General features: G+C 36.3%; 2 protein-coding genes across 8 annotated transcripts in view; one reads left to right on the top strand and one right to left on the bottom strand.

The window, feature by feature from the left end:
* The window catches only part of LOC127517251 (major histocompatibility complex class I-related gene protein-like), a 163,815-nt gene that overhangs the window by 23,390 nt on the left and 127,541 nt on the right, over positions 1-12,884 (bottom strand). The window lies entirely within an intron of this gene.
* LOC127517239 (gastrula zinc finger protein XlCGF57.1-like) lies at positions 2,777-12,258 on the top strand. Of its 7 annotated transcripts, none has more exons than XR_007931222.1 (5): positions 2,816-3,049; positions 3,470-3,576; positions 4,226-4,386; positions 4,477-4,544; positions 4,791-5,101. XR_007931222.1 is itself a non-coding variant. In XM_051902579.1 (3 exons), exons 2-3 carry the CDS (start codon positions 3,492-3,494, stop codon positions 10,998-11,000), a joined length of 1,839 nt encoding a protein of 612 aa, XP_051758539.1. In that variant the 5' UTR covers positions 2,778-3,049; positions 3,470-3,491; the 3' UTR covers positions 11,001-12,258. The 7 variants fall into 7 exon arrangements, 2 of the variants coding, with proteins under 2 accessions (XP_051758539.1, XP_051758540.1); XR_007931219.1 differs by having other exon boundaries at positions 2,950-3,049; positions 4,324-4,386; XR_007931221.1 differs by having other exon boundaries at positions 2,985-3,078.

Here is a 12,884-nt window from a genome sequence, read left to right as displayed (position 1 = left end):
AACAGTGAATTTGGGTGATGTTAGAGCTGATCTATGCATATCTGATCCACAGTTCTAGCTGTTCTGGTTTTCCTTTTTAAAATGCCCATCTGCTGGTATGGGAGAGTTATGTCCTTACGCAGGCGCAGAACATGGACACAACTCTCCCATACGGCTGTCGGATAGTCTGTGTGGTGTGTTCAAGCGTAAATTTTTTGTCCTGATGCAAAGCGACGTCATAGTCAGCTTTTATCAGCTCTATTCTTTATTGTCGGTTTGGTGTGATCCTAGCCTAAACTATCAATGGTGTGGAAAGAGTTTTACACAAAAGAAACATCTTACAAGGCCACGTAAAGTTTCACCTGTTCCAACCAGAAAGAGTTTCACACTTAAAGAAAACCTTAAAGGCAGGAACACACCAAGCCGACACTGACAAACTAGTGGCGACGAAAGCAGACTGCGGGGTTGGCTCACATCGGCAGCGTCTGGGTCCAAAGTTGCCCTGACACACCAAACCTATGCTAGACACCCGATGGCCAAGTAGCACGTCCGTTCTGTGCCTGCCTAAGAAGAAATACCTTTCCGTACCAGCAGGTGGCAGTAGCTGAACAGCCAATCAGAATGATCAGATGGCCCGACTGGCCAACGAGCTCCGACGCCGATTCAACATGTCGAATCGGCCGGGGAAAAAACAGACGAGGACCAACTTCAGCCGACGGTGCGGAACACACTGAGAAAACTTAATCGGCCGACGAACAAAAACTGCCTGACGGCCGACTGTCGGCTTGGTGTGATCCGGGCTTAAGACTCACATGAGAGTTCACACTGGAGAGAGACCTTATATGTCTTTAGTGTGAGATAGGTTTTGCTTATTATTTAAGACGGATAAAAAAGATGAAAAAACAATTCCTCGCATTCACTCTGGCCATTTAAGGCCATTTAACTGTGATCACTGTAATAATAAAAAAATTATTTTGTCTTAACACTTAGAGATAAGCCTGAAAAGTCATGCAGATGAGAAATCCTGTTTGTGTTCTCTGTGTGGAAAGACTTAAATGGCTCTGCAATTTAAGATCGCACCAGAGATTTCTACGGGCTCCGTAATTTAATAGGTAGGGGAGACCAGGGACAGTTGTAACACTTTTTGCAATTTTTAGCAATACATCAAAAACCATTTTTACTGGAATAACCAATTTGTTATATTATAAACTTCAATCTGTCAACTGCTGAAACAATGTATTTAAATGGTTTTATGAAATATGTACAGGTTGCAAAATTGATTTTAATACAGTCTCTCCACTGTTACAACCGTCCCAGTGTACAGGGACGGTTGTAACGCATGACAGGGACGGTTGTAACATGTCTAAAATATACATAATGAATCAATCATATACTCAAAATAGAAAATATTATTTATCAGTCATGTTATTGTGACTATTCATTTCATGTTTTTAAGTAATGATTACCGTTTTTCACACGAATGACAAAAAAGAGGATGACTCGGTGCAGAGTCACATGGCAAATGCCATATGATTTGGCCACTCCCCTGACTGACTTTCCCTGTCTGATTTCATCTGAAGCCCTTTCCAGCACAGAAAATGGGACGCCCCTGTCTGTCTTCCTCTTTCTGATATTTGGCATGCTGTCTATCACACTGACTATCTTTACATAAAAAAGATAAATACCTTAAAATGTGATTTGATGACATTTTACATTTAATTTGCAATGCACATTGCACATTTTACTTTTAATTTGCACATTAAAGAGAAACTATGCAGTTTTTTTTTTAGCTTGATTAGTTTTTAAAATATAAATGAAACTTGGTTGGTGATACTGGGACAGTTGTAACGGGGCGTTACAACTGTCCCAGTATCACCAACCATGTTTTCATCTCATGTGAGCTAGCTTGACTGCTAGTTTGACACTTGTTAGCCATTTCTATTTTTAGCTTACAAAACAGGGATTCTAATAATACATGTTTGAATTCATAGACATTTGATCCTATAACAGCATCCAAAAAAGTACATCAGAAAGAAAAGTAGTTTTTTTTACCTCAAAAACAATCTTTTGTAGATTACTCCGTCAGGAAGATTCAAATGTGGCTCCCTTTATGGCAAAAATGGAGGGAAACTAACTGAGCATGTGCACAGTGAGTGTCATCACTCTAGGTTGTTTCTGATTGGAGGAATTCAAGGTGTTACAACCGTCCCCTGTTACAACTGTCCCTGGTCTCCCCTACGAGTGTCTAATAAATAATTATCTAATGACTAAGTACTAATATCTAATAATATGTACTAGTATCTAATGAATAAGTACTAGTGTCTATTTAATAGGTACTAGTATCTAATGAATGAGTACCAATATCTAATAAATAAAAACCAGTATCTAATGAATAAACTATATCTTTTTAAAAAGTACAAGTATAAGAAAGAATAAAGCACTAAAGAATAAGCACTAGCTAATAAATAAATACTAGTACTCAATGGAATAGATACTAGTATCTAAAAATAAGTACTAGTAGCATGAAAATAGATACTGGTACATTTTAGGGATTAAATGTTAAGTCGGCTTGCCATAGATTTTTTTTTTATTTATTTTTTTTTTAAATTGCTTTTCCACTTGACATTCAATGTTGTAATAATAATAATAAAAAAAATGCATGTTCTATAGCTTAAAGTTCAGATCATTCCTGTATAACAGCATGAAAATAATTGTTGACTTTTAATAATAATTGTTCAAGTGCCCTCAATTGTCATCATCGGGGTATAAAGGGTTTCTGCACTAAAAGGCAACATTTTGCCTTTAGACAGAATCTAGCATTCAGATATGGTGCTCACTCTATCATTAGCAGTTTTTATATTTTTTTCAGCTGACAGCTATTTGTTTTTAAATACGTAATTCAATGATTCACTTTACATTTCTTTGACATGTTATTTGTATGTAGTCTTTTATGTATGTACATTCCTATGCGCTTTCTGCGATTTTAGACAGTATTTGTGGACGGGACTTTTATTTTGGTCTGGTGTTATGACATCATAAGGCTGGACCTTTCTTCTCTGGCTCAACAAAGGTTCGAGTTTTTGAACGCTTATGTATTTGGTGCGTTTAATTTGATACAAATCGTTAATGCATTAATATTTTGTAAATGAATTATTATGTGATATGCCTTGTAACGCTTTGCAGTTCAGTTTTCAGTTAATTGGTAACTGCCGTTTTCTCTCTTGTCATTCAATTCTTCTTTTTCTAAATCGTGTCTTCAGTAATAATTATTTCATTATTCCCCCATTTTATTGTTTCATTTTTGTGCTTGAAAACTGAACTATAAGACGTATGAACCCTGATAGTTTGTCTCGTAAATTGCACGTTTGTGATTGTTATTTGTCTGAGTAAAGCGCATTCATACATGAGTAAATTTTGTGTTTATATTTTATATTTCTTTCCGTTAATTGTTTTCCTCATATTAAACATGACAAAATGTCCAAACATGCAGGAACAAGAAACAAGTTTTCAAGATGGCATTCATAAAAGAGGAGACTGAAGACATAAGTATTTCAGAACAATTCAGTCTGAAAAATGAAGATGCTGAAGATCATACAGGTTGGTTCATAAGCAATCTATTATTATTAATAAAATGTCGACCTCTAAACAAAGTGATAAAAATTCATATGAGACAGCTAATTAAAGCTGATGTATGGTACGCAGAGTGGGTCACCTCATGATGTGGACAGACAGAATGAGGAAATTTATCCAAATAACATTGTCATAATGGCAAATAATTTATGTAGTACTCGTGTTATCTATGTCTTTCATTCACTCTTGAGTGAATGATGTGAAGTCCTCTGAGGTGTGTGTTTACATTGTGTTTAGATATTAAAAGCTGTTGTTGACCTCTGGTCCTGAGTTGTAGCTCTCATCTGCTGTCCACTACAGTTTGATCTAAAATTTAAGATCCAACACAATACCACACTCTAAAAATGAATGTTCTTTACACATAGTAGGCTAATAGTTCTGTTTAGAACCATATCATCCTGCACTCTCAGAAAAAGGGTACAAAAGCTGTCAATGGGCTACACCTAGCTACACCTTATAAAAAGGTACACTCTTGTACCTTTTAGGTTATAACATGTACACTACTATACATACCTTTAAAGTACTAATATGCACCATGTAGGTACAAAGTTGTACCTTATGAATAGGTACCACAGTGACAGCTTTTTTTTTTCTTTCTTTCTGTTTTTTCTGAGAGTGTGAGGAACCCTTTTAAGATGAAATGGAGATTTTGGGGTTCTTCATACTCACCTTTTTGTTTTTTAAATCTGCAACTTTCAAAAACTTATTTCAAAGCCATCACATTGATTTTCTGGAGCTCAACCATCCAACTACACTGATGGTCAACACTCTCAAAAGGTACTTGATAACATTCTTAAAATGTCTATACATTTTAAATTTCAAATTGTAACTTGTTTCCTAGAAAACATACTGTCATTTTTTTCTTAGTTTTTAAACGGTACACGTAAGTGTGACAAGCTTGGTTCAGTTGATGATCCCTCTTCTCCACTAAGCAAGTAAGTGACAGTGATACTGGATTTATGATCCATATTGTTAGAGATTTTTCAATTACTTGGGTTTATGCTTACAAATGCCTAGTCTACAAAAACATGAAATGTATCCCTTGATATTTTATCATTTATTTTTCCTTTTTAACATTACTAACTGTAATAACATTCACAACAGCTACTTTTGGCATAATTGCTTTTACTTAAACAAATGGCAGAGTGTGACTTTAAACTCAGTTGTGTTTTTCTACCCAGACAGATGCTGTCACACCCCACAACCTCATCATCTGCAGAGAGAAGCTGCCACTCGCTCATTTACACCAAAATACACATAACGATGGACATAGAGACATCACAGAGGACTGTAAAGATATATCACTGGATCTACTTTACTTTGTGTTTCTATTTTTTTTCTTTTTTGGCTTGAAGTAGCCTACTTGAATTCGACTTTTTTGAAAACAGCAATATTTGTGAAGAGGTACTTAAAAAGTGCTTGAATTATTGAAAGACTATGTATATATGCATGAAATTAGTGTTTAATTTTAAAATAAAAAGCACAAATACAATCTTTTCACGTAAAATTAATGCTGCAGCCCATTTGATATAGAGACTGAGTCATTTCGCATGGCTATGAGCGTGATATTGCTCATATATTTTCAAGTATTATATATTCATTCTTCATGACAATATTATATTCATGAAAAAAAAAAAAAAATCACTTTGAATGAGGAATCTTTGTCATAGTATCCTTTCAGTTGTTAAGGGGATTTTCCAATACTGGGACAGTGCTGGTCACTGGATTCATCTCTTTGAAGTGAAGCATCAGATTCAACTTCACCCTGTAGCCGCATTCCTCATCCGTTGCGCCTTATAAGGTGTTGTTCAAAGTTAGAATAATTTCTTTGTTTACAACCTTGCTTTGTTCCAGAATCTACTCACTTGCTCTTAAAGTCAGCCCCTTGCCACCACCTATAGGCGTAACTATCTAACCTCTACTGAAGTTGTTTATAAACCCCCATCAGACCATTTCTCAATACCAAGTATGCCAACATTATAATATAAAATATTGTTTATTGAACAATAATAGCCATTATAAACTTTGTGTGTAATACATATTATTCAATAAGTTGTAATTTTGGTTGTAAGTTGTGTTGTGTTTTGGACACCTTATATCTGTAATTTGTGTAAAAAAAAAAAAAAAGATCTCTGATTGTAGTCCTTCAAAATCCCCCCAAAAGTCCTTGAAATTCCTGGAAATTCATTTTACAGTATCTGTACAACCCTGTAATCACTGTTGTTAGAGCATTGTCATTTCCCCCCTGCAATCTCCTGTGTCATTAAAAAATAAAAGTACCTAACTGAAACAACTTGTCAGTTTTTATAAATCCCCAATAAAGTATTACAAGATCTGGCAGATTTTTATAATAATAATAATAATAAAATATTATTTAAAAAGTTCTTAATAACATCATTAAGGATTTATGTAGCACTTTCAAAACATTGTTCTTTATGTAAACTTGTAAAATGGTTCTGGTATATAATCCAAAAATCTGGTATATAATCCAAAAAATTAACTGTTGCAGGAATCTAGACTTGCATATTTGTCATTAATATAATATGACTGTAGCTAATTAGCCCAAAAGGAAATATGAATAATTACTTAACTAGTTATATTCTACATCCCTTAATTCTTACCCAATACCTAAACTTAACTACCTTACTAACTATTAATAAGCAGTAATTAGGAGTTTATTGAGGCAAACGTTGTAGATAATAGTTAATAGTGAGAATTGGACCCTAATCTAAGTGTGGACCCTAATTTACTCACCCCCATGTCATCCAAGATGTTCATGTCTTTCTTTCTTCAGTTGAAAAGAAATTAAGGTTTTTGAGGAAAACATTCCAGAATTTTTCTCCATGGACTTCAACAGGGTTAAACAGGTTGAAAATCCAAATTGCAGTTTCACTGCAGCTTCAAAGGGGTCTACACGATCCCAGCTGAGTCATGCTAAGAAATGCTCATCTTGCACTGATGCACCACGCATTACGTAATCACGTTGGAAAGGTCACGTGTGACATAGGCGGAAGTACCACGGTAGGGTGGAAAAACTCCATCTCATTTTCTTCTCCAACTTTAAAATCATCCGACATCGTTGTTTTACCTTTTTTTTTGTAAAGGTTTGACTTAGTCTTTGCACATTCACTTTGTAAACACTTGCTCGGTACTTCCGCTTACGTCATGCGTGACCTTTCTAACATGATTACGTAATGCATGGGGCATCACAGAGCTAGTGCAAGATGAGCATTTATGGTTAAAAGGTATATCATTTTTTTTATTTTTATTTTTTTGAAAATGACTGTTTCGCTAGATAAGACCCTTATTCCTCAGTTGAGATCGTGTAGAGCCCTTTGAAGCTGCATTGAAACTGTAATTTGGACCTTCAACCCGTTGGTAGCCGTTGAAGTCCACTATATAGAGAAAAATCCTGGAATGTTTTCCTCAAAAACCTTTATTTCTTTTTGACTGAAGAAAGAAAGACACAAACATCTTGGATGACAGTAAATTATAAGGAAATTTGAATTCCGAAGTGAACTAATCCTTTAAGATTTAAAAATGTGTCCCAGCCCTAAAGAGATAGAACTGGAGACTGCAACAACAACAGACACCCGCATTAACAAGCACTTGTGTGAGAGGGTTATGAGGCCACAACTTTAGTTTAAAAGAATACAAAAACATTTTTATCAGTCATAACTAATGGAGAAAAATAGTGCAGGCTCTGGACAAAGATGACACATTCTAGAGTGTGCGTTTGTGCACACTATCAAATGGAATATACACACAGCAGCAGAATTAGGTTGTCAGTCCTATATTTGAGTTGTTAATATGGTTACGTTCACACATAGTATATCAAGTCTGGTTGATCTGAAAAACTGGTTGATCTTGTAGGGGAGTGAATCTGCATAATAAATACATATTAAAAAACAAAAAACAAATTACAAGCACAGATTATACAATAGAACAAAGATACAAATGAAATAAGCAGTGCTTCATGTTTTTTTAGATAAGTATTTAGGTACAGAAACTGAATAATCGAATGTAAAATAACACTGCATATTCTTCACTGTATACATTAAATATAATTAATCTTTGATAAAGCTACAGAAGTGATTTTCTTTTTGTATTTTGTTGCTTGATTAACATAAATGTTATTAGGCTGCTGTCACTTTAAGACTGAGTGCGTGGATCCAATATAATGATACGTAGCCATTTTCTTTCTCATTTGCTTACATTCACATAAGCCATAAGCAAATGTGCTCATGAGGATACTTGCATTTTGACATAATTTTGCATGTATGTGTTCACTCAAGCACAAATAAATGCGGAAGAGAATGGAATTCTGTGTTCGCGTGTGTCTGTGCAGATCTGTGTGCGCACAGAGAACGGGGTGTAAGGTCCAAGTTGAATTCTGTTTCATGTCTTCTTGTGCTTGAATGGTTTAAAATCGCTTGAATGTTTAAACCATCAGGACTTACACTACTGGTCAAAAGTTTTTGAACGGTAAGATTTTTTAATGTCTGAAATAGAAAGTCTAGAAAGCTTTTGCAACATTATATCTACCATTCAAAAGTTTGGGGTCAGTAAGAGTTTTTTTGTTTGTTTTTTTTGGAAAGAAATGAAAGAAATTAATACTTTCATCCAGCAAGGATGCATTAAATTGATCCAAAGTGATAGTATAGACATTTATAATGTTGCAAAAGCTTTATATTTCAGATAAATGCTGTTCTTTTGAACTTTCTATTCATCAAATAATCCTGAATTTTTTTTTTACACAACTGTTTTCAACATTTATAATAACGATAAATGTTTATTGAGCAGCAAATCGGCATATTAGAATGATTTCTGAAGGATCATGTGACACTGAAGACTGGAGTAATGATGCTGAAAATTCAGCTTTTCATCACAGAAATAAATTGCATTTAAAATATATTCAAATAGAAAACAGTTATTTTAAATTGTAAAAATATTTCACAAAAATAGTACTGTTTTTGCTGTATTTTGGATCAAATAAATGAAGCCTTGGTGAGCAGAAGAGACTTCTTTACTGTTCAAAAACTTTTGGCCGGTAGTGTAAAACACATACAAATGATAAACTTTCACTTTATGATGTTAAACTTTGCAATTAATCCGAGAATCATGTGCGTATCGAACCGTGGTGCCTGATCAGTACGGATCAACTGCAATCCCTATACTTGATATCGCTTATCTTACGATGTGACTATGCGCACATCGCAATATTGATACTAATACAATATATTATGCAGCCCTATTCGAGACGCTACTGTAAGTTGCTTGTTTGGTCAGGACATTTCGTCACTCAAACCTGTAAGTAAATGCAGTTGTCAATCCCAAAAACTGGTCGTGTGAATGTATCCTTTGAAAGGCTACGCATTAGATAAAAAAAACGAAGTACACTTTTGGGCATTAGTTGGTCTTCAGGGGCAGTGCCTTAGAACTCTACCTCATGGTTTGCTTCTTGGGTGAGAGGTATTGTTGAATATTAGTTAAATATAACAATAATTGTGTGTGTGATCTGTCTCCGTCACTACATGTTAGAATTAACCTTTAGCACAAAGAATAAAAATAACAGTTTGATGTTACTTTGTGCCATTAAACTGGGTTAACCTGTATTATTCTTTTATTTCAACCTAGACCTGGTGGTGATGAAAGTGGAGAGTCAAGAACTGAATGAAATGCAGGAGGAAGATCATCATAGAGAAACACTTTGCTCACAGACTGAACAGGAGTCCTCACAAAAAAGAGCTCGGAAGACAGGTTCTAAAAAGTGTTACATCTGCCCTCAGTGTGGCAGGAATTTCACTTATGAAAAAAGCCTTAAAAAACATGAGGCAAATCACACTGGACAGTGCCCTTTCACCTGCCAACAGTGTGGGAACATTTTCACTACAAAAGGAAGCCTTAAAAACCACATGAGAGTTCACACTGGAGAGAAACCTTACACATGTGATCAGTGTGGAAAGAGTTACACACGAAGCAAGACCTTAAGGGATCACATGAGGATTCACACTGGAGAAAGGCCTTACACATGTAATCAGTGCGGAAAAAGTTACATACGAAGCAAGACCTTAAGAGATCACATGAGGATTCACACTGGAGAAAGGCCTTACACATGTAATCAGTGTGGAAAGAGTTTCATACATAAAGTAACCCTTAATTTACACATGAGAATTCACTCAAGAGAGAACCATTTTATATGCCATCAATGTGGAAAGAGTTTCAAAGACATAACACGCCTTAACAGGCATGTAATAATTCACTCTGGAGAGAAGCCCTTCAAATGCCACCAATGTGGAAAGGGGTTTCAAATAAGTAACAACCTTAAGGCACACATGAGATGTCACACTGAGGAGAAGCCTTTCAAGTGCCATCAATGTGGAAAGTGTTTAAAACACGAAACATCCCTTAACTACCACATGAGACTTCACACTGGAGAGAGGCCTTTCACCTGCCCTCAGTGTGGAAAGAGTTTCATTCTTGAAGGACAACTTAGTCGTCACATGAGATACATTCACACAGATGAGAAGCCTTTCGTGTGCCATTACTGTGGAAGGATTTGTGAAAGCAAATCAAACCTTAAGATTCACATACAAATTCACACTGGAGAAAAGCCTTTCTCCTGCCCTCAGTGTGGAAAGAGTTTCATACATAAAGGACTGCTTAATTATCACATGAAACTTCACACTGGAGAAAAGCCTTTCAGCTGCCATCTGTGTGGTATGGGTTTCAGATATAAAGGACTTCTTAATGGTCACATGAGAAGTGTGCACACCAATGAGAAGCCTTTTACCTGCCATCACTGTGGAAGGATCTGCGAAAGCAAATCAAAACTTCAAATTCACATGCGAATTCACACTGGAGAAAGGCCTTTCTCCTGCCCTTGTGGAAAAAGTTTCGCACTTAAAGGAAACCTTACGGCTCACATGAGACTTCACACTGGAGACAGGCCTTACATGTGTGTTCAGTGTGAGAAGAGTTTTGCTTATCTAAGACAGCTTAAAAGTCATTTGCAAACTCATTTTGGAGAGAAATCGCAGTGTTCTGAGTGTGGCAAGAGGTTTGCAAAGATGAGCAATTTCAAAAATCATCTGCGCATTCACTCTGGACTAAGGCCATTCAATTGTAATCAGTGTAATAAAACATTTATTTTGCCTTCACACTTAGAGATACACCTGAAAATTCATGCAGACAAAAGACCCTATGTGTGCTCTCCGTGTAGAAAGAGTTTTAAATGGCTCTGCAATTTTAGATCGCATCGGAGATTTCATGTCCGTGGGAAACCTAATTCCAGAGCAAGCTACTTGAAAGGAAAGAAACAAATCCATACTGGAGAAAAACCTGACATTGTAACAAGTGACTTTCGTGGGGGTCATGTGATGGCGCCTTAATTGTGTTAAACAATGTTGCTGCTTTTTGTCAGTGTTGTACTACAAAGTGTCATGTGGTGGAGGAGGTACTGTATCACTGTTTTTCATTTTGTATCACCGAGTAAATAGTTTTACTTAGTCATGGCTCATCTGTAGAGGCAGGTGTGGCAGTGCCCCATTAAACATTCATCCACTTGAAGACATAGACGTTAGCTTAATCAATCCTAAATAACTCGTAAATGTGTTCAGCATTCTGCAACAAATATTTTTCAAGTTTCTATAGTTTCTAGACTATTTTAAGTCATAAAGTGAGATGGATGTATTAAAATTTCATGTATGGCTTTAGTTTAGTCTGCATCAGTTCAGCAACTAGTAAGTCTGATTGTGAACTTGTTCATTGTTCTTTAACAGGAGGCAGGAGGATGTGTGGAGTAGTGTACTAAATTAGTGAATGTGTAAATCCTTTGTGCTCATGTTAAGAGGCTGCTCACTGTAGAGCCAATTGGTGAAGCTTGACGTTCCAACTACACTTTAACCCTACCCATAACCCTATCCCTAGTCTCAGCCTCAGACGTCATGCCCACGGACTGTTGGCTGAACGTCTGATGCATATGGCACACAAAATGGGAAATGCTTCTGGAGTTTAGAAGTCGTCATCTGAGGGTTTCCTGGAGATGTGTGTCATGTTCTTTAATGGTCCACCTGGGAACAAGGCCATCATGATGCCAAACCCCCTCATGGAAGAGGAAAGCTGTCGTGTTTATAACTGTGACAAGGAACGCTTACCAGGATCAGCTAAATGCTGGATTTTCAAAAGTATGTGAAGTTCGCTGCGCCACAGTTGCAGTAAACTTGCACAACGTTCTTGAATCTGTTATTGTAAGGACATCGACTTTACATTTTCAAGCCCCTAAACATGATGCAGAAACAAAATGAACTGTGATTGGTTGCTTTACATGTCGGGTAGATGTCCTCTTGAGTGGTCCTTGGCAATTGAAAGCTGCGATGGAGTCCAGACCTTCTGCTGTCAGTCTGAAGGTCTGGCTACGCGAGACTACCCTATCCCTAAATATAAATAGGTCAAGCTCCACCCATTACATCCAGAGAGGGGGAGCTGGACGTCATTTGGCTCTGTGAGCATTACTTGCATGTGAACAGCTTGTAAACTGTTTGGTTGTGTTTGTTTTATATTTGTTACATCTATATGGCTTTATTTTTACCTCTTCTAAATTCCTAATATTCTATATCAACATTCGTACACAATAAATACTAGGCTACATTAAGGACAATAATTTATGTGTGTGTGTAGGCTATTTGTAGCCTTTCAATCAACATTAGAGTGCCACCCTTCAGGATGAGTTGAAGGGTTAGTTCACTCAAAAAATAAAATTTTGTCATTAATTACTCAGCCTCATGTCGTTCTAAACCCGTAAAACTTTCGCTCATATTCGGAGCACAAATTGAGCTCTTTTTGATGAAATCTCAGAGCTTTCTGTCCCTCCATAGACTGACTTCGCAACTGAAATTTTGATGCTTCAAAAAGTTCATAAAGAGATCGTAAAACTAATCCATATGAATTGAGTGGTTTAGTCCAAATTTTCTGAAGTGACACGATCGCTTTATATAATGAACAGATTGAATTTAGGCTTTTATTCACATATAAACATTCATCAACTCACACATAAGTTGTGGTAAACGGAAGCTCAAGCATGTTTGCTTGAGTACGAGAACCAGTGAGGTTCATTCTCATGTGTTACGCAGCACGTTTGAGCTTCTGGAAGAGGTTTGTTCTCGCGCATTAAGCATTTTCGGTTGAGCTTCTGTTTCTGATTTCTGATCAGTGTTTATATGTGAATAAAAGCCTAAATTCAATCTGTTCCTCATTTAAAGTGATTGAATTTCTTC

This window comes from Ctenopharyngodon idella, chromosome 8 (assembly GCF_019924925.1).
Source record: "Ctenopharyngodon idella isolate HZGC_01 chromosome 8, HZGC01, whole genome shotgun sequence".
NCBI classification, from domain to species: domain Eukaryota; kingdom Metazoa; phylum Chordata; class Actinopteri; order Cypriniformes; family Xenocyprididae; genus Ctenopharyngodon; species Ctenopharyngodon idella.
The sequence above is the reverse complement of the archived record's forward strand: the minus strand, read 5'-3'. Positions and strand labels throughout refer to the sequence as shown.

Coding starts and splice junctions, on each gene's coding strand:
- LOC127517239 (XM_051902579.1), top strand. CDS start 3,492: ATGGCATTCATAAAAGAGGAGACTGAAGACATAAGTATTTCAGAACAA. Junction 3,577..9,246: donor AGATGCTGAAGATCATACAG/GTTGGTTCATAA, acceptor ATTTCAACCTAG/ACCTGGTGGTGATGAAAGTG.